Raw genomic sequence first — 27,124 nt, 5'->3', positions numbered from 1 at the left:
GAATTCATAAATGATTTATGCAAAATGTAAAAACATGTGTGAAGGCTTCCAAATACAAGCAGATAATGCAGGGGATGGGCAAGCACAGCTCTCCTGCTTTGCTAATGATAGCTTCTTCCAGATTGTTTATGTAGTGTGCTGGAGTGTCAACTGATGCCCATAGTACTGGAAACTTTCAGGCATAATTAACCTCTGTAGCCTCTTAATGCAGTTTCACCTATAATCCACAAGTCCATGGCAGAGAAGAGCAAAGAGTTTTTTCAGGCTCAATTCACAGAGAAGTCAGTGATTAAAGCCAGGCACACAGACAGTAAAAGCAATGGAAAACAGAGAAAAAAAATTGTCATGTGGTGCCCATTATCTCCATATATCAGGGGCAACAGTCCACGCTTCTACGACATCTTGATGCATCAGGGGAGGGCTAAGAATAGCTTTGGTTGCTATATCTTAGAATGGCAGGAAAAAGTGAAATTATACCTAAAGGCTTCAGGAAACACTATACTGAAAAGACTTCTCATGATAGGAAAAAAAAATTCTCAACACATTCTTTTCACACCTCCTCAACACTGAAGCAAGATACCTGCATGGATTATATCAAATGCAAATACACGGCCACATAAAATACAGTTTCCTAAAGTGCTTTTCTAAATAAAAATGTGTGTTTAGCACAAAAAAGATACAACTTCATGGGTCCGTATTGGGACCAGTGCTGTTTAGTATTTTCATCGATGACACAGACAATAAGTTCAAGTGCATCCTCAGCAAGTCTGCAGATAAAACCAAGCCAACTGGTGCAGTTGTCATGCCAGCTGGACAGTATGTTGTCCAAAGGGACCTGGACAAACTGGTTAAGTGGGCCTGTGTGAACCTCATGAGGTTCAACAAGGCCAAGTGCAATACCTACACCTCTGTCAAGGCAATCCCTGGCTTCAATACAGGTTGGAGGATGATGTGATTGAGGACAGCCCTCTGGAGAAGGACTTGGGGGTGCTAGTTGAGAAGCTTGACGTGAGCTGGCAATATGCACTCGCAGCCCAAAAGGCCAACCATATCCTGGGCTGCATCCAAAGAAGTGTGGCTAGCAGGTCAAGGGAGGCGATTCTCCCCCTCTCTCCTCTCTTGTGAGGCTGCACCTGGAGTATTGTGTCCAGTTCTGGAATCCCCAGCATAAGAAGGAGATGGAACTCTTGGAACAGCTCCAGAGGAGGACCATGAAGATGATCAGTGGGCTGGAGCACCTGCCATATGACAACAGGCTGAGAGAGTTGGGGTTGTTCAGCCATGAGAAGAACAGGCTTTGAGGAGACCTTATAGTGGCCTCCCAGTAGCTGTAGGGGGTTATACAAGAAAGTTGGGGAGGGATATTTACAAGTGATAGGATGAAGGGGAATGGCTTTACATTGAAAGGGGGAAGATTTAGACTAGACATTAAGAAGAAATTCTTCATGGTGAGGGTGGTAAGGCACTGGAACAGGTTGTCCAGGGAAGCTGTGGAGGTCCTCTCCCTGGAGGTATTCCAGGCCAGGCTGGACGGGGCCTTGAGGAGCCTGGTTTGGGGGCAGGTGTCCTGCCCATGGCATGGGTGTTGGAACCAGATGATCTTTAAGGTTCCTTCTAACCCAAAGCATTCTACGATTCTAGGAAAAAAAAGTCCCGGTTGTTCAGTTTGTTCTGTATCCCAAACAAACGGCAGTTGTCTTGCCATGTGTGAAAAACGTCAGAGGAACCAGTGTTTTGCTTAGGGAGTGTTACACCATTATTGGTATGCGCCTTAATTCTCTAGTATTTCTATTCAATAACTTCTAGGGCCTGAAGCTACCTAAGGACTAGCTGGAACTATATTCCTTTATTCACACAGATATCAGTGTGCTGAGTCTCAATTATTAACTTAGACCTTCTACAGATGGTCAAACTGCTTGCCTGAGCCAAGAACTTGGACACAGGCCTGCAAAAAACACAACACAGTCATTCTCAGTCTTAAACATCATGCCAGTGAAGAGTCTGATTATTTTGGCAAAGGCCACTACAACTGTCTTCTGAACATTCATTTGCCCACTCTCCCAATTTTTTTCCTATTTTGAAATTAGTAAGCTACTTGTGGAACCTCTACAACTAAACATTATGTCTCTTGAAAATATCACTAAATTAATTTCATTTTCCCATAGAAATACTGAGCTTCAACCAAATTTTCAATTGAATTTTCTAAAAATGTGGATAAAATTATTTTTTTAGAAACATCTTGTTAAGCTTACCATTGTAAAAAAAAACAACAGTTTGGACAGTTTTCATGATGTATTTCTAACTAATTCCCACAAAATACCATGCTTCATTTAAACTGACATTAGTTTGGACTTTGAATTTGTAGGAAAACCTGTTTCAATAATTCATATTCACTCTAACTGGCAAATGCTCCAGAAATTTCAACATCTTTAAGTAAATGGGGAAAATAAGTTTCTTCCCCCAAACACTGATAAGTTATTTTTCTCCTTTCAAATTTCAAGAGAAGTCTCATATGCAAATTAATGAGAATAAAACACTAATTACATGATAAATTGTTTCAGGTCACCTTTGTCTACATCACTCTTAACAGAGTATTTCAACCTTTCGAACAATGTGCCAAATACACTGTAAACCAGACTCATTTCTATTATAATTGGGCAGAGGGCAGCCTTTATCAAGTGGCAGATGAGGTCTGTTTGTGGCGTTTGTTAGTTTTGGCAGTCTTGGTATTATTCTTTTAAGTTTGGGACACGGTCCGCAGTTTTGGTTTAAGACTAAGCACCTAGAAACAGTTCTAGAAAGGCAGCAGAATGAAGGCATTACCTTACAAGAGAAGGGCATGTCTACACAGAACCAACCAGAAGATCCACAAGAAACCAAATTAAACTGCCCCACAAAAGCTATCAAACTTGGGTTGGGAAAGCAAGACACCTATATTTCCAGGATGCCATACAGGAATCAATATGCTACACCAAGACACATAGCTTATTATCCTGTGTGGCTGTAGCTACGTTGCTTCATGTCCAGAACCAGCAGGAAGGTGATGGGCTCCATCTCATAGAATCACTAGGTTGGAAAAGACCTCTTAGATCATTGAGCCCAAACATTCCTATCTGTCACTAAATCATGTCCTTGAGTATCTCGTCTACCCTCGTCTCAGGATATTGTTCTCTGTTTAGCAATGAACAAAGAGTGGGAAGAGTAGCACTGATCATGAAGGTATTTTGATTGAAAATAAGAATTATTTGTAGCCATTAGAGGAGTGAGACTGTGGAACAGCCTTCAGCTAAGGAATACAGTGAGTAAGGTAAGTAAACCTACCTGGTGTTAACCGAACTTAATAAACTTCTGAATGAGTTTATATGACAAGCACTGGTAGTAACAGGGGCTGTATTAAGGTTTTCCTCAGTCCTACTTTCCTGTGACTTGACACATTTTTAATTAATGCACACAAATCAAGTGTAACAAACGGCTGTGATGAGGTTGTGCATGCAGCAGAGCTCCTCAGCCATCGTCAACCACATGGTCAGGATGGCTGCTTCCTGATCCTTGGGACACAAAGCCTGTCTGACCACTTTGAACTGATCCGCCAAAAGCTGATATTAAAAGAAGCCAGAGAAAAATGACTAGAGGGTTTTTTTCTGTGCCATAAGTTCTCTGGCTATGTATTACATGGCTTTGCAGAACTTCCCATGAACTTTGTGGCCAAGAGCCACAAACCACTCCCCACCTACCCACAGCTCTGAAACTGACAAAAGACCAGATGTTTGTAGGTGGGAGAGGCCATGAGGAAGCGCACATCTTGTACATAAGGGAGCATTTTGGAAATGTTGATACCATGCGTAGACTGCTCTTCCACAGAAACTGTCTGCTGAACCTATCCAGTAGGGATGGTTCAAATATTAGTGTTTTACCTTTGAAATTTATGGAGATACGGAGAAGATGGAGATCCTAAGGTAGTTGTAAAGCACAAAGAATGAGAAGGTTATTCTGTGGATTCAGAGTGTTCCTGCCTTCTCATTGCAGCTTGCAGCACAAAGAATTCTTTTTTAATTTCCTTTTCCTCTTTATCCCGCAGCTGACCTTTTCCTTTGGCTATTTCAGCCTTCTGTAGAGCTGGCATCTGCAACTTTTTTGTAGGATTGGTACAACGCATAAAATCAACAGGTATTTTCTCCTGCACTGTGTTATAATGTGGTGTTATTACTCTTATAAGGTGCTGAAATGATACTCTCGAAAGAAATTGCAATCACAATGTGAATACATTTACTCCTTTAAATTGCCAGTTTCAGAGAAACACGAGGAATGCATAACTGAGGAATGCTGGGCTGTTACACTTAGGTCAAAACTCCATTCTCTCTGTTCAAAGTATAAATGATTTTGGTGATTTTACATCAAATGACACTCCTTTTAGCACTCTCTTTACTTTTTTTCATTCTAAAACATTCTGCATCAGTGATACAAAGCACAACTGAAAGAAAAAAAAAAACCTACAGCAGGCAGCTTTTATGTGATTTATCCAGATAGAGTATAGCTGCTCTCCAAACACTCCAGCGTACACTTGCTCTAGATAATATCAGCCAGGATGGCTGAAATCCTGTATTTAAGCTGGTAAAACTAAGATGTGTGATTTTGTCATGGAGGAAATTATGGAATGCTAACATGAGTTGGTGAGGTTGAGCAACCTCCTACAGAGGAGTTAGAACAAGTTTCTGAAGAGCTTCTCCTCCATTCACTCACTTCTGGTAGTGATTTCCTAATTGCAACGGTTTCTTCTTTTGCTGTTTCTCCTGCCTTTCTATCAGGAATTTTGTTTTCTTCCTGGGTGAATGCCTTTTCTTCAGTTAAATCTCCCATAAACATTAGCTCATCTATAAAAGCTTAACAATACGAGAAGGAAGCAATTAAACTTTAAATTTAGAATACATAGGCAAAATCTGCTGCTTTTCAGACTGTCCCCTTCCAAAACGGCAGCTCTACAGCTGGTATCTGAAATGAATACATTAATAGCACTTAAAACATTTATCTTTCATGATGAAACAAACTCAGTTCCCAAACCCTTCCAAAGGATAGCTTATGGATTACCAGCAGTTCTTAGCTTTGTTCACTAAGAATAACTTGTTTGCAAACATTGCCAGTTTTCTTGACTCCACTGGCTGATAGCCATCTTTACCAAGACAGGACACTTGCTAATACTCTTGTCTGTAGACAGAATTTCCTATTGTCTCTTTTTAATCACTTCTGTAGACACTTCTTCTATTTTCTGTATCTTTAATTTAAGGTTGTCATTTAATTTGTCATACATGTACAACTATGTTGGAGACATACCCTACCACACAAAACACACAGAATGGCACTTTACCCTTTAATTGACATTTCTATCAAGAAATTGAGTATCATCCTTTGTATTGTGAACAAAATTTAGAGTGAAATAAGCTTAAATAATGATAAAAGAGAGGAAATCTTTTAACTCTCTGCCTCAGTCCCTGTCTCTTAAGAAGGGGAAATTAACAGAACCATATTTCAACATTTGGTTACCTAATGTTTGTAGAGATTAAAAAGTCTACCATTGAACAGTAAACCTAATATCTGTAGCATGATATTTATAGATTAAAACATGTGAATTCTAACTACTTGTTACTTTTATTTTTTGCTGCAACTCAACAAGCTTTCTGCCACTACTTAGCAAATGGGAACACGGAGTTACTGTTCCAACTATAGATGTATCACTAGAGTAAAGCAGCATGTTAGCCTAACACAAGGCTCTATAATACTGTCTTTTTCTAAAGAGCTCTTATCCAGTTGAAAAGTTCACCTTACCATATCAGTTATTTTTGTTTAGAGAGATTTTAACTTTTTGTTCCTAATGGAAGCCAATTAGAAAAATGAGGGCAAGAGGTTAAACATACATCTGGTCTCCCTATTTAACACAGAGGTTTATCTTTCGCATGTTGTTGATGATAATTTAGAAGAAGAGGCACAAAGGAAAACTTCCTTGCCCTAACACTTGTATATTTTTCTGTTACGAAAATTGCAGCCTCAATTTCTCTTTTGACATAAGAAATAGCTCTGCCATAAAAATCTGTATTTTTCAGCTTTTTGTTTAATTGTTGGAGCCAAGAAAAGGAGGTGAAGAAATAAGACAGATCTTACTTGGGCTGACACTGTTTAAAATGTAGGCTATGGGAAGCATGGCTCTCATTATATTTAAGTGAATTAGTCTGTTTTATTTAAAAAAAAAAAGGGAGGGGGTGAGGGGGTGGGGGGCTGGGGGAGATTAACAAGCCAGCAAGACCCTGCTGTAAGATTTTGACACTTTTAGTGGTTTGTGACATATGACTTGTGAGTATCAGCTCTGCTTTAAAATCAGAAAAGAAATCTACTAAATGGAAAAGAAAAAGCAACTCTGCTACATGGTCATGTTGTCATGTTAAAAAGGATTCATTATCAATGTATTTTTCGGAACACAAGAATAAGATAAGTTATTTAGCTGACTAAACTGGAATTATTATTAGATATCTAAAAGTCTCTAACATTTGACATCCATTGCTAGGTAAAGCAAATGCTATCTTCCTCCTGAAGACATTAATCTAATGTGTCCAGTACTGCAACAATGACACATATTTCTACTTATTCTCAAGCTGTTTCACATCATTCCTGTATGACCAACTTAGTGGCTTTCTGTGATGGGGTAACCACAGCAGTGGACACCAGTAAACCAATGGATGTGATCTATCTGGACTTCGGTAAAGCCTCTGACATGGACCCCGACAATATCCTTCTCTCTAATTGGAGAGAGATGGATTTGATGGGTGGACAGTATGGTTGAAACAAGTTGGATGGTTGTATTCAGAGAGTAGTGGTCAATGGCTCAAAGTCCAGATGGAGATCCATGACCAGTGGGGTCCCTCAGGGGTCCGTACTGGGACCAGTGCTGTTTAATATCTTCATCAATGATATTGACAGTGAGATTGAGTGTATCCTCAGCAAGTTTACAGATGACACCAAGCTGCGTGGTGTAGTTGCCACACAGGAAGGACAGGATGCCATCCAGAGAGACCTAGACAGACTGGAGCAGTGGGCCTGTGAGAAACTCATGAGGTTCAACAGGGCCAAGTGCAAGGTCCTACACCTGGGTCGGGGCAATCCCCTATTTCAGTACACGATGGGGGATGATGTGATTGAGAGCTGCCCTGCAGAGAAGGACTTGAGGGTGCTGGTTGATAAGAAGCTCGACACGAGCTGGCGACGTGCGCTCGCTGTCCAGAAGGCCAACTGTGTCCTGGGCTGCATCAAAAGAAGCGTGGCCAGCAGGTTGAGGGAGGTGATTCTGCCCCCTCTATTCCGCTCTTGTGAGACCCCACCTGGAGTATTGTTTCCAGTTCTGGAACCCTCAAAGTAAGAAGAATATGGAACTGTTGGAATGGGTCCAGAGGTGGGCTACAAGGATGACTGGAGGAATGGATCACCTCCCATATGAGGACAGGCTGAGAGAGTCAGGCTTGTTCAGTCTGGGCAAAAGAAGGCTCCAAGGAGATCTTATAGAGACCTTTAGTTATCTGAAAGAAGTCTACAAGAAAGGTGGGGAGGGACTGTTTACAAATGCTTGTAGTGATAGGACTTGGGGCAATGGGTATAAATTGGATAGGGGCAGATTTAGACTAGACATAAGGAAGAATTTCTTCACCATTAGAGTGTTGAGGTACTGTAACAGGTTGCCGAAGGAAGTTATGGATGCCCCATCTCTGGGGGTGTTCAATGCCAGGCTGGATGGGTCCTTGGGCCGCCTGATCTAGCGGGATGTGTCCCTGCCCAAGGCAAGGGTGTTGGAACTAGATGATCTTTAAGGTCCTTCCAACCCAAACTATTCTACGATTCTATCATTCTATGAGAGTTTTTACATCATAAACTTGACAGAGCAAGCTCTCAGAGGTGCTCCAGCAGTAGATGCACAAGGATTACACCTGAAAATCTAAGTGTGCCCTTCAGTCAGGGCCCTTACAGACTCTTCAGAAACGTTAGCTTACGTGGTACATCAGATGCATCATCATGCAATATACTCTTGCATTATTGGTATGTCTGTGATTGTGCCACAGCCTTTTTGCATGTAGAACTTCCACAGTTTGGCACACAAAACACATCTATATATGAAGAGCTTATCTATATGTTTATGACTGGCTAATATGAAAAGCAGAAAGATTCTGAGTCTACCATGAAAAAATATTTAGTTGAAAAACCAACACTTCATGTATCAGAAAATGCCAGACTGAATTTTACTCAAACACCAAGGTGATGTTGCCATCCCCATTATGGACTTAAAGAGACGTGTCTGGTGATCTCAGTTACTTCTTACATTAAGCACAGGGTAACAGAAAGTAGTTAGATGTTTTCACATACTGGTTTTCCTCATCATTATCACAGATACTTCTTGAGTCTGCACTGGTATGTGAACACAGGTACTTGTACTCTTCACATATGTGTCTCCCAATTTAAACTCTGTAGCAGATTTTAAACTGCATTTAAGGTTTGGAGGTCCCTGGATAAGAGAGCTGACTAAGACTTGCTCCAAATGCACAGTGGCCATTTTTTCGCAGCATTATTGGCTTGACTAGTATTGAGATCACTAAAGATCTTCCTGAATATGGGCACTGTAATTGGCTTTTTAAAATTTCATTTTGGTCACAGGAATTACTGTAATTCAGTCTGTACTGAAAAGCTCCATCAGGCTTTGTTATAGCATGCTATGAGTACACTGGTAAACAGAAAGTTTACATCTTGCAGACCTTTATGACCTATGGTGTACATAAATAAATTAAAACTAAAAGTGAAAAGTTCCACAGAAAAAAACACAGATATTTTACAATAGTGTTTGTCTCCAAATCCTCATCTTTGCAAAACATTTCCTGTTTCATAAGCAGAATCAGCTGCAAACAGAGTCCACAAATGCATGTGTGGCAGAACTGAAGGGATAAAGCAAGCACACTTGATTTTGAGCAAATCTGGATAATGCTTTGAGGAATTAACTGGTGTGTGGTCTGAGGCAAGAAGCCACAGAGAGGCGGAAGTTAATCTCATGTACTCTCCATCTGCAGATACGTCTTTTTAGGAGCAGACTGCAGCAAGAAACACAGAAGAAATGACCAATAGACCAGATTAATACCATATGAGCCAAGTGTCAGCCTCATTATATGGGTTTTCACTAAAGTTGAAAAGACTTTAACTTGGATGGCTGTCATTTCAAACAGAAGTTGTGACATGTAAAAGTAACTGCAATAAATTAAATTGAAAGAACAATGTCTGTGACACTAAAGGGGAAGTAAATATAGGAAAATAAAAACCAATGAAATAATTCCACTAGCTTAACTCCAATACATACACAGCATTTCAGGGAAATTAAGGCAGTCCCTAAAAAAATACAACAGGGCCAAATATAATAAAAATAAGTGAAGATCATCCTCAGGTTTCTTTGACTGACAGGCCTGACAGTAAAGAGAGTGAAATCATAATTATATTTTAACTGCTTAATCATGGAAATTACATAAACCCTTGAGCTGAAACATCCTAATGTTCACACATTTAAAACAAAATAAATTCCGACATCTCTCATGACTATATTTTACATGCAGCACAACCAGATTTAGAGCTCAGCTTGACAGAAAGAAAGATCCTGTTCGCACCTACACTCACACTGTTTGGTTAGGAGCTGTTTTGCCATTATCTTTTGTATTATGCTACACAAGAAATTCTTAGGTAACCTTGACAGAGTGCTGGCTAGATAGGCCATAGACTTCTTTTCTGGGAAATCTTAAGTCTTCTCCAGTCAAAATACAAACACTTACATCTGCTAGAGCTAAGAAGCAGCCTATTCTTTCCTGTTCTAAAAGAAGACAAAAACTGCCCTTGCTATTCCTTATACCCAAACCTTTCTGTAAAAAGACAATGATTACCCTTCAGGTGTTATTTTTTTTCCTGGTACTCAACAGTGTTACAGGCGTGTTTCACAAATAATTTTTATAACAACCTTGCTTATGGAGGAAGTATTACTACCCTCATTTTATAAGCAGCAAAGAGTCAGAGAGATATTGGAGTCAAACGCATTTATGCATTTTTAGTCTTCCATACAGTGATCTTAAAATGGTTTTAATGACGTCAGTGGATTCAGTCTTGTAGCTACTTAATAAATGATTATCATCAGCTTTGAAGCAATTGGCTGTCACTGTTCTTGACTGGTTTATGCCATATGAGAAAAGACATTACCAACAAATAACTAAATAATAATTAACTGCTATATAGTCTAAATGCCGTGGGATGTATGGACTGGGTTCCAATTACTAATCCTCTGGTTATTCAGGCATGTGAAGCTGTCATTTCTCTACACAGTACTTTGAGCAGGAAGTTTTGCTAGTGTTGCCCCTGCTTCATCCCCACCTCATCCTGCCTTGTCTCCCACTGTATGTCAGCAACAGGAAACATAATTACTGCCAGAATTGCCAGTCTGCATGATTCGGCACCTCCTTCTATCCTCCCAGGCCGAGAACTAGGGCTGCTCACAAAGCAAAACCCAAGGGAAGCAGCAAAACTGTTCAGGGCCTCAGAAAGAGCATCGTTTCCACCTCCCAGTGCTAACCTGAGTAAAATTTGTTTTAGCTGCTCAAGTGGTTTAAACTACGTATTTCCAAAATAAGTGAGTCAGTTTGTGTGTGCTGATGGATGTTTGAAGCAGAAGTGGTGCTGGTTTATAAGTAAAAGCTAACACACATGACAATAAACCTTACAGTTCATAGTGATCTCTGTACTTGCAGAAAACATGCCTTCACCCAGCATATTCACCAGTAAGAGGATGAAACAATTGTAATTTCCTTCCACTTTCTACATGCTACTCACTTTCCAAGCTATTTCTGTCAGAACTAGTTAAAGCAATAATTTAAAGAGCTTACAATGGTTTGGATGTCTGGTTGTACCTCAGAACACTCAGTGAAACTCAGGTCTTATTTAACTTTCTGCTCTGGTTAATACACAGTGATACCTTAGCCCAGCCCTTTGGCCAAATTACCTTCCACTGGATCAGCTTTCTGGTAAGTGCAGCATGAAAACCACATGTATGTCATTTATGGGAGGAGGATATCTTTTCAGCATCTAAAGAGCCACCTGAGCAACCAGGCCTAGATCTTGAAGCAGAGTAATAAAAACTGGCTACGGCTCAGCCCATGCTGTTAGAAACTGGCTACAGCCCAGCCCATGCTTTCTCCTCTTGCTGGATGAGGGAAAGGCTGTGGATGTATCTTCCTGGACTTCAGTAAAGCCTTTGACACAGCTTCTCACAGCATTCTGCTTCGGAAACTGTCAGCCTCTGGCCTGGACAGGCGCACACTCTCCTGGGTGGAAAACTGGTTGGATGGCCGGGCCCAGAGAGTGGTGGGAAATGGAGTTAAATCCAGCTGGAGGCCAGTGACAAGTGGGGTTCCCCAGGGCTCAGTGCTGGGTCCAGCCCTGTTCAATGTCTTTATCAATGACCTGGATGAAGGCGTTGAGTGCACCCTTAGCAAGTTTGCGGACGACACTAAGCTGGGTGGAAGTGTGGATCTGCTGGAGGGTAGGGAGGCTCTGCAAAGGGATCTGAACAGGCTGGACCAATGGGCTGAGTCCAATGGCATGAGGTTTAACAAGGCCAAATGCCAGGTCCTGCAGTTGGGGCACAACAACCCTATGCAGCTACAGACCAGGAGAAGTCTGGATAGAAAGCTGCCTGGAGGAGAAGGACCTGGGGGTGTTGGTTGACAGCTGACTGAACATGAGCCAGCAGTGTGCCCAGGTGGCCAAGAAGGCCAATGGCATCTTGGCTTGTATCAGAAACTGTGTGACCAGCAGGTCCCGGGAGGTTATTCTCCCTCTGTACTCGGCACTGGTGAGACCGCTCCTCAAATACTATGTTCACTTCTGGGCCCCTCACCACAAGAAGGATGTTGAGGCTCTGGAGCGAGTCCAGAGAAGAGCAACAAAGCTGGTGAGGGGGCTGGAGAACAAGTCTTACCAGCAGCGACTGAGAGAGCTGGGGTTGTTTCGCCTGGAGAAGAGGAGGCTGAGGGGAGACCTCATTGCTCTCTACAACTTTCTACCTGAAAGGAGGTTGTAGAGAGGAGGGTGCTGGCCTCTTCTCCCAAGTGACGGGGGACAGGACAAGAGGGAATGGCCTCAAGCTCCACCAGGGGAGATTTAGGCTGGACATTAGGAAAAAATTCTTCACAGAAAGGGTCACTGGACACTGGAACAGGCTGCCCAGGGAGGTGGTTGATTCACCTTCCCTGGAGGTGTTTAAGGCACGGGTGGACGAGGTGCTAAGGGGCATGGTTTAGTGTTTGATAGGAATGGTTGGACTCGATGATCCGGTGGGTCTCTTCCAACCTGGTTATTCTATGATTCTATGACTCTATGATTCTACGAAGTGAAGCCCACTGTTTCTTTTCATGTTACCATTAGTTTTACAGTAATAGATCTTCAGCAAGCACACAATTTCTGTATTGCAGTCATTAGGATTAGTGTTTTGACAAAGGAAATGTGTCTTGCCATCATAACAGGGGCCACGTGCAGTGCTCTGCCTGTCCCTGAGACTGGGGAAAAAGTCAGCTAAGGTTACAGTTCAGGGGGAGGTTTTCATCAGCTTCCAAGGGACAGGTGCCACAGGTACTAAGATAGTTCACGTGGATGAGACAGGTACTTCCAGGCTGATGTGGTTTGCACTTTTAATACTTACATCCAGGAAAAGCATAGGCGAAAAAGAAGATATCTGGAAAACACACAGAGATAAAACTTTGTCCTATTGAAGTCAAAACACTGTTTCAGTGATTATTAGGAGCTTTAGCATCTCTTAAAATGTCATAAAAATGTATGAAAAGAAGGTACTACAACTGTAGTCTTACAAAATCCACTTCATATTAAATACAATGATCCCATATCCTACTCAAGAGCACATATTCCTCTGCTCACTGTAGTAAAAGTTACTGCGTAGATGAACTTGTAACTACATAGCTACTACAGATCTAAAAGATAAGCTTACAGAATATGACATAATTGATGTCAGTCATAAAAATACGCCATGCCTGTATCAAAAGATTAAAACATTTAGAAGTTTAGACTATCTTGACATCCTTCAGCTATATGTTTCTTATAACAAACATAGTACACAGTACTAGCATAATGAAAAACTGAAGAAAACCCAGACACGCCAGCCCAGAGCTTTTTTCTTCTTTAACACAAGTTGCTTGCGGCTGCTTTAAATATTGTATTAGCTCCAGGACAAGTTTATCCATATGTCTGCTTGCAAGTAGTCCATAATGACACTGACATTACAAATAAAACGGTTATTGATCCTCCTGAAGAAAGTAATGTGAAGAATAGAAGCCCAGAGTAGCTACTAAATAGTATCTAATATCTACAGAATAGGGGCAGAGAAGACACAATGAAATTGGGAACAGGAAGAAGTTATATATTCATGCTGATTACACACTTTAAGACAAATTCAACAGGCACCTTAATGGCTTCATAGGTTCAGACTGTGGACAAACTGATGATGCAGTGAGATGAGACAGATGAAGTTAACATAACTGATGGTTTACAGCTGCCAAAAAGGGTAAGATGCTCCCCCGCTTCTCTCACACTCACAACACATGCTGCCCCTATTTCTTTCTTGTCTTCCTTTCAAGGATTGCTCTGGCACTTGTCACACTTCCCATCCCCTTCCTCTAATGCGGGCACAATATCATTGATTTATACACAGCCTCCACTTAGCACCATGCCTTAATTACAATTAAACAACATCCTGAATGCTTCAGCATTCCCTTTCCGACTCACACACATACTGACTACAGCTATACAGATGTGCATCGGGAACCCAAAAGAAACCTTTATTTCCTTTATTTCTACAAATTGTTTGCACCTATTGATATTACTGGCAGAAGAAGGACAAGCAACTTGACACCTCAGTGGCCCCATTTCCCCTGCTGCTCCCCACATAGGAAGAGGAGTCAGAAAGTACAAAAACCAGTTAAGTTTATTGTCCTTCATCTGTGTTTTCCACCACAAAAGGGGGAGATATCATACTCCTTTCCTAAATCAAGGTTTACGAAAGATCTGGTTTGTTTTTATATAAAATTAATGAGCATTATGTTTCTAGTATCTGTAACCTTTTCCCCTCTTGCACAACACCAGAAATTATGAAGAGAGGAGGGAGAAAAGGAATTAAACTTTTTAGTGTCATTTCAACATCTCCTTTTTCTTGAAAGCCAGCTTCAATGTGTGTGAAAATTCCTCTTTAACTGTAGAAGATATACACTACTGACAGATTATTTAGAGGTAAATGTGAAAGGGGACAGGCTAATAATTCTTTAGGCTAACTATAAAATAGAGGAATGCTTTACAGCTGACACTGTGAGTATATCAACCCAATAATTGGATGCACGTGTTAGTAGCAGTAAAAAGGCACTGTCCAGTTGTCCACCTTACATGGGAATCTACTTTGAGTGTATTCTTTGATTTACTGTTGCAATTAGAACTGAATGTTCAAAGCAAGAACACCAACTGACCTAATTGAAAAGCAAAGAGTGCCTTTAAAGCCATTATTTAGCATGTGACCTGCCTCACTTGTAATCATTTATTTCCTCTGCAACTTCCATTTGTTGCACTGTACTCATGAAGTAGCATATTCAGTTTTAATAACTCAGCTAATTAATTCAGTATTAATATCCATTCAGTGATTAAAGATTAAGCCGCTTCCTCCTCCCTCCTACCCTTGAAGATTTTAATTTTCGTCATAAACTCATTCTTTTCTGAGACTGGCTTTTCAAAACTTCATGTAACAGTATTTCCTGTTCCTTTTTTTACTATAGGGAATAGTTATAACTAACTGTTATAACTAACTAACTGTTATAACTAGCTAACTATAATAGTTACAACTGTTATAACTAACAGGGATGTTTTACAACAAATTTGCACTAGAAACAGAAGCAATTAATACAGCTAGGAACAGATCTTTCCGGTTAACAGAATTAATGGTTGCGAGTGCTACTGATTACGTTTCAAGCATCTAAGCAATGGAAGGCTGCAAGATTCTAAAATATTGCACCAAAATAAGTTGTCAAAGCAAAAAAAGGAGAACTTGTTAGCTAAATACACAGAGTTAGACTAGTGGTACTAGTATACCTACTGACTGAGATGCATATGCTAATGCTAACTAAATGCATCCTCCATCTTGATCTGATAATTTGCTTTTTCATAGCCCAAAGCAAGCAAAGGTTACTTTTCCATGCAGTCTCATCGAACTGACATTGATTGTTAAGGCTGACAAACATTCAAACTATTTGTGCTGTTCAAAGTGGCAAAGAGGTCATTAGACGATAAACTCCAGAGTATTACGATAAAGTAGTTCAGTGTTTTATGGCGACTGCAAGTAATGGTAGCAAGCATTCAAAAGGTGTAAACTGAAATTTCAGCCTAGTGCTATTTTGGAGAAGAAGGGATTGTAAAACTTGACTCAGAAAGCTCTTCAGAAAACAGAAAATAAACAATGAAAACAGGTTATGAAGGGAGCATCATAAAAAATCCCAATAATTTCTCTGCTTTACTGACACTATTTCTATCATCCCAAATATTAAGCTTAAGAACAGAAATACAATATTATTTACAAAGGGTTTTTTCCTACTTTGAGCATTCCTTGTGCAATTATTATACTTGTTAAGAGGAAAAGCCAGGAATCTACCCTGACAGGAGGCGTTGCCCTGTGTTCACACAGGTATCTGCTATTTTTAACTTAAGACACACAGGTTAACAAGATTTGCTTATAGAAGGGTTTTTTGCCCCCTTTTCCAAAATGAAAGGCTCTGTGGTAGAATAAATGAGAACCCTTGCAGGATCTAATCTGACTCTCATTTGAAGTGAAAAGGCCCCTATTCACATACACAGCTCAAAGACATCTGAAAGTCATCTTAAAAGGCCTTATTTCAAAACAGAGGATCTTATCCTACGAGTGAATCTATCCAAGATGTTTCAGAAGTGTAAGCACATTCTACAGTGCTCACTCAGCTAACGCCATCTTCAAGCAAAGCTCTGCCTGAGCCACTACCTGAGAACTCTGCATGCCCCTTGGTTTCTTCCTTCTGAGTCTTTTTCTAAGAAGAACAAAATTCCAGTTGCCCCTAATTTTTTTTTTTTTTTTGTATGTGTGCTTTAAGGTAGATTTATGAAGACAAAATGACTTCTTACAACTGTATATTTTGAACAGATTTATGACAGGGGTACAGTATCAGCATGGAGGGTCCACAAGGCAGGAATGCAGTAAGGGTAACAGGAGGATGTCATGTAGATGTTAAATAGTACAATTCTTTCCACATTCATAAATCCTAAGTGCCTAATGCTGTATACTGCTGGTTATAAATTATGTAACTGAGTTCTGCAGAGAAGGAAGAAAAAGATGTAAGGAATCTTCTCCATGAGAGCTTACACATTTCATACTGAAGAACCTAAGTTTCAATTTACTTCACTAACCCAGTATTGTTTCCTGTGTTAAATCTTCTGGATTGGTAAAACAATAAACCACATCTCTGTGGAGAGTAAAACAACAAATCACATGTGCCTACTAATCAGTCTTCGGAAGAGCAGAAAGAAGTTCTCACAATAATTTACAAACACCAGCTCCTAAAGAGTCAACAACGCCAAACACCTAGCTTAAAAAACATTCAGTAGCAGAAGAACATGTTTTTCCATGTATTCTAATCCAGTTTGAGCTTTACAGCTGATATTAAAGTACCTATCAAGCTTTATGATTTTATGACACCTGGAGTATCAAACTAAGTATACTTAATCAAAACGCATTTAATGCTATTTTTATGCGCATAACCCAGTATAAAGTACAAATCTGTATTTATATGTCATATGTACAGGTACAAGTAGTAACGTTTGGCATTTCTAGTAATTAGAGTGGTTGTTTACAATCTTCTGGGCTGCAGAACTTTCTTGCTATTAGTCATTAAGTAGCTAATCTGATTCCACATTAACTAAAGCAAAGCCAAAGACACTGAGGGACTTCAGCAGATGAATAAAAGCTATGAATAAAAGATAATTGCATGCTCAGGGGAAAAGCCTGGAATAGGTTAGCTTGTGAGAAGTAGCTAATTGCTTTCATGCTAGCTCCCCCAACAAACGCTTTTACTCTGCAGTTGCCTGTGCACTGTTTGGATTAATCCATTTTAGGTTCTAAGAGGCCAATTAACAGCCTCTCAGCTGGTATAAGTCCTTATAGCTTTGCTTGAGTAAATTAGCTCATACAGATGAGGATCCAGCCCCTTCTTGTCCACCTACTCCGAGCAGAGGTGACACCAGACAACAGCTGTGCCGCCATCTACCGTAGGTTTTGTGAAGAACTGCCTGGTCCAAACCCCGAGAAATCACTCCAGCAGTTATTCCACCTAGTATCTAGGCTCAATGACACGGACTCCTTAAACACGTACCTAAATTATGGCCTGATCCTGCAATCCTTGCTCAGACTGAACTCCTGCCACAGACTGCACGTTAGCGGTGCAGCTAATTAAGCACTGCGTATTGTGCTACCGCACCTCAGCTACGAAGATCTGTCCTGTAAATTTGAAGTCTGTGTGCTTCATAGCTCTATTAGCAGTTGCCTCAAAGGGCAATTGAAAATAGTGCAACACTTGAAAATATGTTCAAGTTTTCCTGAACTAGCTTATTAAATACCATGTAGCCCAACGCTTGACATCCATTAGGCACAAAGAGCTTCACTACCTACAATGAAGCTTTCTAGGTGTCAGCTTAGAACTGCACACATGCAGTTCTCTCTTAATTTTCTACAAATGGCCGAAGCTTCTCCTAGTCAGCCCAGCTCTCAAGTTATAATGAAAGCTTTTGTAATTTCTCTCTGGAGGCTTTTTGGTTTTGCTTTTTCCCCAACAAGCACTTAAGTCACCAGAAGGCAGTACAGCTCTCCTTATTCATCCATGCAAATGGCTCTACCAAGAAAAGGGGCAAGGGACTTCATAGTTGTGGTGTTGCAGGACAAGCTAGTAGCTGCATATTGAGGACAAACTTCCAGATGTAAGGAAGAATAAAATAAAACCTAAAAAGCGTACTTATGTCCTGACAGATGCCCTCTAGCTATGGCAAATACTGCGTGATTATCCAGCCTCCTGACAGAATAGTGAGAAGGCACCTCAGTTCCATTACCCTATAGGTATAGAAAAGCTGATGGGATAGTTCCAAGCAATCAAGCTGGAAAACACCTGTCAGAGTAAACTTTAATTTAGCGTATCTACACTATATTTATATAACAAATCTATGAATGCTGCTTAAGCTTTTTGAAGCCTGGAGACTATATTCTGTCTTCTGAATGTTTATTCCGACTTTCTCCAACTGTTCTTCTTACTTGGCAGTGCTTAATTGGCAGCCAGCCATAAACACTGTTGTCTAATTACACAACATATAATGAACATAGAGCCCTACAGATAAGCCTTCACTGCAGCACAAATGGATTTTAAATATTAGCATATGAGAAAATTAGCCCCCAAGTTAGAATATTTTAGAGTTTTGTGTGTCAAAATGCACTATTATTTGTTTCGAAAAGCATGGTTTTGAGAGAGGAACTAACATTAGTGAATAAATAGCCTTTAATATTAAGCAGGCTACAATTTAGTGGGCTGGCTGACTAACCCTTTTATAAATGGCAGAAAGCTATTGACATGTAGTTATAAATTTTAGACGATCTTAAAGGTACCATATATTTGCATGGAATCAGGTCAGCTGGGAATTACAGCAGCATTATGATGGCACAGCTACACACGAGGTTATGAAAAGCATAGATTTTGTGAATCACTTGCAGTATTTTGCTGCAGACACTCTTGAAATAGAAGCACAGTAAAAATATTCTTAAATGGTCTCAGACCATGTACTTTTACAGAAAATACAATTTCACACTGCAAATAATGACTATTAAAGCAGAACATAAAACTGAGTTATCTTCTGCTAGTGAGACTAATTGTTTTGTATTTAAAAACTTTGAACACTAGGTTTGACTTTTAAGCACAGTTAGCAAGTTACAAGATGATGGGAGTCCTTTCTTCACTCCACATCACTTGAGGGACAGGATACAACTATGTACAATAAAGGCACTGTTTTGCTTTTATATGAAATAAATCACACTTTCCTCTCTTTCAGCAGATATTCTGCAGATGTAACAATAAGAATGGCAATTCCCTTTCTGATGTACTGCCTGGAAAACAAGGAAAAAAACACCTATAGTTGTATGGGGTTCTTGCATGTAGACTGAAAGAGTAGAAAGGTGTGTATGTGCATTTCAAAGTATTCTACCTCTTCTTGGCAAGATCTTGCAGAAGATCATGCACATGTGCAACTTTAGCCAGCAGAACTGTTCAGTGAGTAAGCGGGACTGCTCAGACGAGTAGTTCCTTCTCTGAGCACAATTTTGGGCCTCTTATAGACTTTTTGGCATCAATGTTCTACACAGAACGGCTGGTGTTCCGAGAGATGCATACAAAGCTTTGAGAATCCCATTTTAGAGAAATGCTGCTGTCCTCCTCCACAAGCAAAACCAACTTAAGAAATACACTGCTAGCACCTGATTCCACACAAATAAAAAATGAAGCCTTCATCACAGCTCTGTTTTTCAAGACTTTGCCTTTCCATGTAATACATAAAGGGAGGTGATAAGATTCAGCTGCTTTGACATCTAAGGCTTTTACAAACATTAAGTGCATGATAAAGTATGAAACTGTAAGGTAGGGCAAGTGAAATAGTGACATATGATACAGCAGCCCTCTCCTCCCTATTTTTCAGCCTATGTTTATGGGTATTTAAGAAAAATACCACTGAATTAATATTAATGTCTACCATATATGTTGACAACCTGCTGAAGTACAGTACTTTACACATTAGCTAGCAAGGGATCTACTTAAGTCACTCTAGGTTGTTTTAATTTAATGGAAGATTTATCCTCAGATTTATCTGGATTTATGTAAAACAACTGAAGAACGAAAATGTGGTTCTCCACCAGTGAAGCAAGCCAGAGAATTTCCCCCAGCACTGGCAGAACAGAGCTCACTTTCTCCGCACACTGCTAGCATGGGACACAGTCACTTAAGAGTTACAATGCAATATACTGTGATTTACTGCAGTTGCTTCCATTTGAGATTGCACAGGCAGGGAAGCTGAATAAAGGTTGAATTTCTAGCAGTGACAGCTGAAAATACGTTACCAGAAACGCGCCGTTACTAAAAGCCTAATTACTCCTACAGCAAAGCCGGACGCTACAGCCATGGAAACACACATACGACTTTTACTTTGAAATAATTTTTTCTTTCTTTCTTTTTTTTTTTTTTTTTCTCTTAAGAAAATGACAATGAAACGCGTGTGAGGTCCGTGGGAGCCCAACCCCAGATGTTCACAATGGAGCGCGTAGCGGTCCCTGCGGCGGGAGCCAAGCCCCGCACCGGGTACCCGGGAAGCGCCTGGTTCTGTGCGGAGGGAAAAAAAACCACGCGTGGTTTCAACGCCGCGTTCTCATCAAGGCAATTTTAATGACATAATGGTTTTCAGACTCGGCAGACAATTGCCGTGCCCCCCGAACCCCACCTCCCGCGCCACATCCTTACAAATCTTTCTAATTTGCTGTTCAGCCAGGCAAAATAGAAGAAAAAAAAAAAAAAGGAAAATTGTGCTCTGCGATTTGCAAAGCGAATGTACCCGTAAGGGATTCGCAGAGCGGGGCTGTCGGAGAGCGGCGTCCCCAACCCACCCTCCTGTCCCTGGCCCTCGGTACTTACTGAAGGGGCAGTTCTCCTTCTTGGTGCCGCTGACCTTGCCGTTCTTCTCGATCTTGAGAAAGTACTTGTTGTAAGAGTAGAGCTTCCTCTTACGCACGTCGCCTTGGAGGTGATTGTAGCTCCGCACGTGTCTCCCCGCACTGGAAGGAGAGGAGAAGGACGAGGGGAAGGAGGAGGATGATGAAGAAGAAGAGTTGGTGGCCTCCGGGGACAGCATGTCCTGGCTGAGGTCATGGCAGGTGACAGGCACAGAAGACACCAAGAAGAGCAGCAGCAAGCAGCAACAAGGCAGGTGGGAAAAGGCTGAGGCACCATTTGTCAGTATCCATTTGCACATTGTACTGAAACTCTGGGCGCTGGAAAATGTCTTATCAAATGAAACATACTGGAAGGGTAAACCCTGGTAAAAGGCAAGTGGAGAGCCGGTGGTTGCTGCTTCTGGTTAGATTCCTCTGAGCTCTGATCTGGCCTGAAGTAAGTGCACCAACATCCATAACTCAGGGGACAAATCGCCTCAGAAGTTGCTGCCTTTTAATCCTGCGAGTCCTCCCTCAGAAAAAAAGAGCTGTTGGTTTTTTTGGGGGGGTTGCTGTGGTTAATCCTCTTTCCTTTTTCCTCTTCCCCACCCCACCCCCCAACATACACACACACTCCCCAACCTGGTTTCAGACTTCCCAGTATTTTGTTCTCTTCCTCACTCCTTTCTTCACCATCTTAGATGCAGAAAGGTCTGAAAAATAGATGACAGCAAAGTCAACAACAACAGCAACAACAAGAAATAATAACTAGCGGAAAGGGGTGCTGGAAGGGATATTTCACACATACCCCTTCACACACACTCACACTTTGTGGCTTTGCACCTTCTTCTGATCCCCACCCCCTTGTCTTTTTGCAAATCCCAAACCAGTTGCACAACTCGTCCTTTCTCACTGACAACCCCAGAGGAGGCAGTTTCTTTGTTTTGCTTTGAATTCTCCAGAACAGTATTAAAGAAAAGAAAAAAAAAAAATCCGCGGGAGGGGGGAAATCCCAAGTCGTCTCGCCCCCTTCCCTTCCTCCCCTCTCCCTCCCCCTCTGGCCGTAAACAGGTTGGGAGCCGCAGCCTAAATGTCAGCGGCTACAAGCCGAGAGGTGGGACGTGCCCCTGGTGCTCAGCCCTTATTCGCAGGGGGCCCGGCGGCGGCGGGACATCTGACCCCCCCGCGGCCTGCGGGATGGCGGGAGCTGCCCTCGCTTCCTCCCGGGCCGCCGCCCGCGCCTCGCCGCTAATTGCTCCTGCGGCGGCCCTCTCCCCGGCCACCAGCGCGGACCGCGGGATCCTGCTCTACTCATTTCCCCGTCTTCCAGCCTCCAGCCAATCCCCTCTGGGGACGCTGCCCTCCCTCCTCACCGCCGCCGCCACCTCCCCGCCCCGAATCCTTGTTTTCTAGCCGAGGGTTTTATTTTATTTTATTTTTCTGGCACTGGAGGGCTTGAGAAAGCCACCTGGAGCTTGTTGCCTGCTAGGTCTCCCCCTCCGCCCCCCGCTGGAGGAGGGGTTTGGTGGAGTGGTTGGAAAGAAGTATATGCTACAGGCAGACCCTGGAAAAGCAGATTATATACTGGTCAGAGAGAATAAAAAGGGTAGAGACATAATTAGCTCCTTTTCCTTCTTCTTTGCCAGCTTCCATGGAGGTCTTTCTCCCTCCTTTAATGAATCACTGATTTCTCGCTTCCGTTGCTGAAATAAAAAGTTCGCACTTTAGCCTGCTCTTCCTTTTAAGCCTCTCAAGATTTATTGTGTCTCTTTCCCCACCCTCACCCTCCTTGTCTCAAAAGAAATCAGGACCCTAAATGACCATTTTCTAATTGCTAACATGAGTCATTTACTGAATCACGCATCCGACTTCAAAGCAAAAGCGACTTTATTGGGATTGCAAAGGTCTCCCCATAAAATCCGCCTGAATATTTTGCTGTCCTTTTTTTTTTAAAAAAAAAAAGCCCAACACAACCCCCCCCCCCAACCAACTAGTGCAGTTTCCTTTGCCAGAAAGAAACAATTTTTCCATTCTCAAGGCTATTTTATAGCGATTTTTCAAGCTGTTATTTTCCTGGAGGGACATATGTTGTTGGTTTTTCCTTTGAGTTCATCTGATGGATTTGTCATTTCACATTCTGAATGTTATGACAGATTCATATTTCTAGCCTGTCACTGAATTGTCAACTTTCCCAGTAATTAACAGGCATCTTCCGTATGACGCACTGACTTTTAACACCAGAATATGGGATCTGAAACAGACTGGATATGGGCAGCATGTAAGCCATTACATTTTGGTTCAGTATTTAGTATTTTAAAATAACTGGTATGGAATGCAAGTAGGTGGAACATTTACTAAGAGAATGGAGTAGCGGAGAAGTGAACTGGTACAGAAATGCAGCGAGTAGCTTGATATGTAAACCTAGAACTTTCTTGAAGCAGAGGCAGTTTAATAGCACAGATCAGTGGAATGCAATAGAAAACTGCGCATGCAATTGCAATTGACATTTGGAGTAAATCTTAATTTAAACAACAGAAAATGCAGAAAAGAACAAATAGTTCTAAAATTAGACTGATTCATTAGATTAGGATATTAAATATATTGTTAACCTTACAACAGAATTTAGAAATTATTTTCTCCAGTTATGGTGTTTATTCTGGAGAGAGTCGGCTCCTAAATTTATGTGTTCAGCTTCTAGGGGTGACATTTAAACAGCCTTAAAAATGAAACCATTTAATATTAGAATCAATATGTTTTATGGTGTTGTTTATGGTACTTAAGACTATTTATTCTGCTCGTATATGCACTGAGTACAAGGCATTTCACATGGGGTTTTTTTGTGTGAATCTGATTTAGGCTTTCGTTTTGTGATGACTAATATGAAAAAGGAGAAGAGGTGAAAAGTAAAAGCCTACTTTTTGGTGAATGCTTGACAGCTTACATGTATATCTACAAAGCTGATCTCAATGTTCGTTGCTGTCTAGGTCATGAAGGGTATAATACATTACTTCAAAAAAATGAAGTTCTTTTGATTCCAAGCAGCCTGAATCATGAATAATTACTATAGTGCCTTAAAATAATACATTTGAAGAAACCTTTTTTTTTCCCTGTTTTTCCATGCAATGCTGGAAAATGCAATGCATTGGCCTTTTAGGATCCCTGGTGGCAGGAGAAAATAGTAGTTTGAGGGCCAAACGGACATATTTAACCTCTGCAAATTAAAAAAAAAAAAGGTACTGTCTTGAATTTACTTAAGAAGAGTTCTGCTTAGAGCTGTTTCCAGCTTGTGATTGGCTGTATGTTGGCTGTAAGATCTTGTGGTTAAGTACAAACCCCACATATCCGGATTTTCATATTAAATCTGCTTCTGGCAGGTGCAATATTCACTGCTGTGCTTAAAACTACTACAATGCATGGAGTTCTTTTCTATCCCGTGTGATGACAGGGAGGGCATTTACGAAACAGAGTCCAAAAGAAAAGCTGACATAGCTTTTTAGATTATATCTCGTTCTTTTTTCTACTTTCTGTATAGCCTTTCTTTTATAGCAGAGTTGAGTCCCTAAATACCCCACTACTTTGTATTGTCAGGTCACCTCTTGGGTTAGCCTGAGAAAGCCTGAGAAAAGTTCCTCAGGAAAGATGCACTATTTAACGGAATTCAATCTGTCCCAATAGATTTGAATCACTAACATAAATGTATGAATGTAGATTATATCTCTGTAATGAGGCCTGAATCATTCTCAGTTACTTCAAAGGACTGAAATTCAACCTTCCTTTTTAGCAGCAACAATCAGACCTTAATGGGATCCTTTATTAATTGTTCCTTTCTAATGCTTGAAAAGCAGCTACCTTCAGTACAGATCTTAGACTAGAAATGGTACCTGCTGCTTCTAAAGCAGTGTTTCAGTTTTGTCTTTTAGTGCTATAAGATTCTCTGACAAGTTTCCTGGGCTACAATTCTATAAATGCTGAATTACATTGACTTAACCCATCCAGAATGAAATAAAAATGCCCCTTTTTAAAAATGTGCAAAAAGTAGAAAATATATTTTAAGCATACTCCTTTCAGGCTATTTTCTTTCCAAAGAATGTTCAGGGAAATGGGTTGCACAGGTGAATTTTAATGAGAAATACTCTAAACAAAATATTTTTTTATATACTTGTAGCAATGGCTTATGCATTTTTTTTTTTGTTTTGATCAGCAAAGAGGGTTTTTTTGTTTCTTTGTTGCTTTCTTTTCTGTGTTAAGTAGATGATTTTAATCAGAAGGGGAATATTTTAAGGTAGTTAGAATAGATTTTGCCTTGTATGATTTCCCTTAGGCAAGGCCTTATCTTTTCTGGTGTTGTAAAGATCTTTCTGTGCTTTAGAGTATTAATATAATCATCTCACTCTCAGGTGTTGCCAGACAGCAGTCATAAACATTTGCTGCTTACGTTTGATGAGAAATGCATATGCATCTTCTGGTCATAGGACCCAATTCTGTTCATATTCAAGGTGTTGGGAAATTTGCCAGTGATTTCATTGACAGAGATTTGGGCCAGGAATATCACTGCCAGAGAGACAGCTCTGCCAAAAATGGGGTATGCCAAATGCCAGTGACAGCACAGATGCCTCCGTCTATATGTCAGTTCTGAACTGCAGAACTTGGCAGTGTTGTAAAGTGCTAATCTTGATTATAAAGAAAAGGCAGTGTACCTAGTGTCCATGATCACCAACCAGCAATGAGATAAGCTGTTTGATCTTAGATGCTGGGCTGCTTGCTGAAATCTTTACACTCTGGTGTTCATATCCACCACCACCAAGGACCAAAGGCCATTGCATAAGTATGTCTTAAAGCTTGAGAAAGAAATCATAATTACAGTTGTTTTCTTATGAGAAGTAATGTCACCATCATTGTATTTCTTACCATCTCACATACCTCCATATAATTTAAAAAGTGTCAGATTACTGATATTATTCTAATTCTATGTATAGAATGAGGTACAAAATGAACCCTTAAGTAGTCAAAGATCAAGACTGAAGGTGGTGTAAGTCAACTGTGTGTATGAAGCTGGAATAAGACATATAAAACAAGAATACTGTTTCAGCTGCCTGAAGTTGGACTTCATAGTGTGCAGAGCATACTCCTTGACTCCTCTGTGCACACTCCTTTCCAATTAAGTATCTAAAACTGGAGAAGAACTCAAGCAGAGTTTAGCAGAGTTTAATAAAATGATTTTTTCTGCATTTCTTTGTTGTTTTAAAATGACTTGCATTTCTAGGTCAGACATAACGACAGATGTGTGCAAAATGAGTCCAAGATAATCAAAATGTAGTTTAGCCAGAGCTCATCTCGCACAGCCTACAATCTCTTGTGAGAATGGCCAAGTTGCCTGTCTGGGCTAAGGCTAGTCCTTAGGAAGTGTAAGATGGTTCTTACTCGGTGAGATCTGGTGGAGGAATGAAGAGCTGGCTCAGCTTGCACTGCCACTATTGAAAAAGTAAAGATTAGCTGGTTTATGGTTTTTTGTTTTAAGAAGTAGAATAAAAAATACGGCAGCTCTTTGGACCACACAGATCATCTTCTTATGAACAGACATATAAATGGTAAGACGAGGCAGGATTTACTTCATTACATAAATTAGTAGTATGTGTTTCTCTCTCATGGATGTATTGGCGAAACTGTCTAAATGTCATGCTTCAAGTAGACAATCAAGAAAACTGTTTATTCTGCCTAAAGTGCTAATTATGGCTATTCTCTTGGAATATGTTTATAGTTATGCTATGTCTGACAAATTACGAAGAGATGGATGACATTTTAAAAGATCTGTATGATTTTTCTTTGATAAATACAACTATTAAAAAGCAGAAATAAGTTAAAAGATGCGTTCTATGGAGGTCATCTAGAGGAGACTACAGACCCCCAGACACTGAGCTGCAGTGCCATAAATAGCTCTGTGTGTGGGTTGGACACTGACCGTATTTAGTAATGGACTGCTGGCAGCCAGTTTTGCATACTCTGCAGCACAAAGATAATTAAAAAGGCTATATTTTCAAGGAGTTACTTTAATCTTAGGGGATTTGTTTTTCTTTCTTATTTCATACAGAACTATCATGAATGTAAGCCACTTATATACTGCTATAAATATGAGTGACTGAGAACAAAACTGCCACCGAGAGGCAAATGTCAGTCAGGTCTTTGCAGAGTCTTTCTTTTTTTCTGCATTCAAATTGATGTAAGCCTACGTTTTCCATTGGAAAACCTACCAAGACTCTGAGGAAGTAC

General features: G+C 40.6%; 1 protein-coding gene across 4 annotated transcripts in view; it reads right to left on the bottom strand.

Moving 5' to 3' along the window:
• The window catches only part of FGF10 (fibroblast growth factor 10), a 111,327-nt gene that overhangs the window by 46,991 nt on the left and 37,212 nt on the right, over positions 1 to 27,124 (bottom strand). Inside the window, exons 1-3 of one of the 4 annotated variants that reach the window (XM_069880244.1) lie at positions 21,684 to 21,833; positions 21,500 to 21,570; positions 20,841 to 21,390 (exon numbers count right to left, since the gene is read on the bottom strand). In XM_069880244.1, coding sequence (XP_069736345.1) covers positions 20,841 to 21,177 — 337 coding nt within the window. In that variant the 5' untranslated portion in view covers positions 21,178 to 21,390; positions 21,500 to 21,570; positions 21,684 to 21,833. Of the gene's footprint in view, positions 1 to 20,840; positions 21,391 to 21,499; positions 21,571 to 21,665; positions 21,834 to 27,124 lie in introns of those variants that run through there. The other 3 variants (XM_069880243.1, XM_069880246.1, XM_069880245.1) reach the window with 3 other exon arrangements.

Source organism: Phaenicophaeus curvirostris, chromosome Z (assembly GCF_032191515.1).
Source record: "Phaenicophaeus curvirostris isolate KB17595 chromosome Z, BPBGC_Pcur_1.0, whole genome shotgun sequence".
NCBI lineage: Eukaryota > Metazoa > Chordata > Aves > Cuculiformes > Cuculidae > Phaenicophaeus > Phaenicophaeus curvirostris.
Note: the sequence above shows the minus strand (reverse complement) of the source record. Positions and strands in the feature narration are given on the sequence as shown.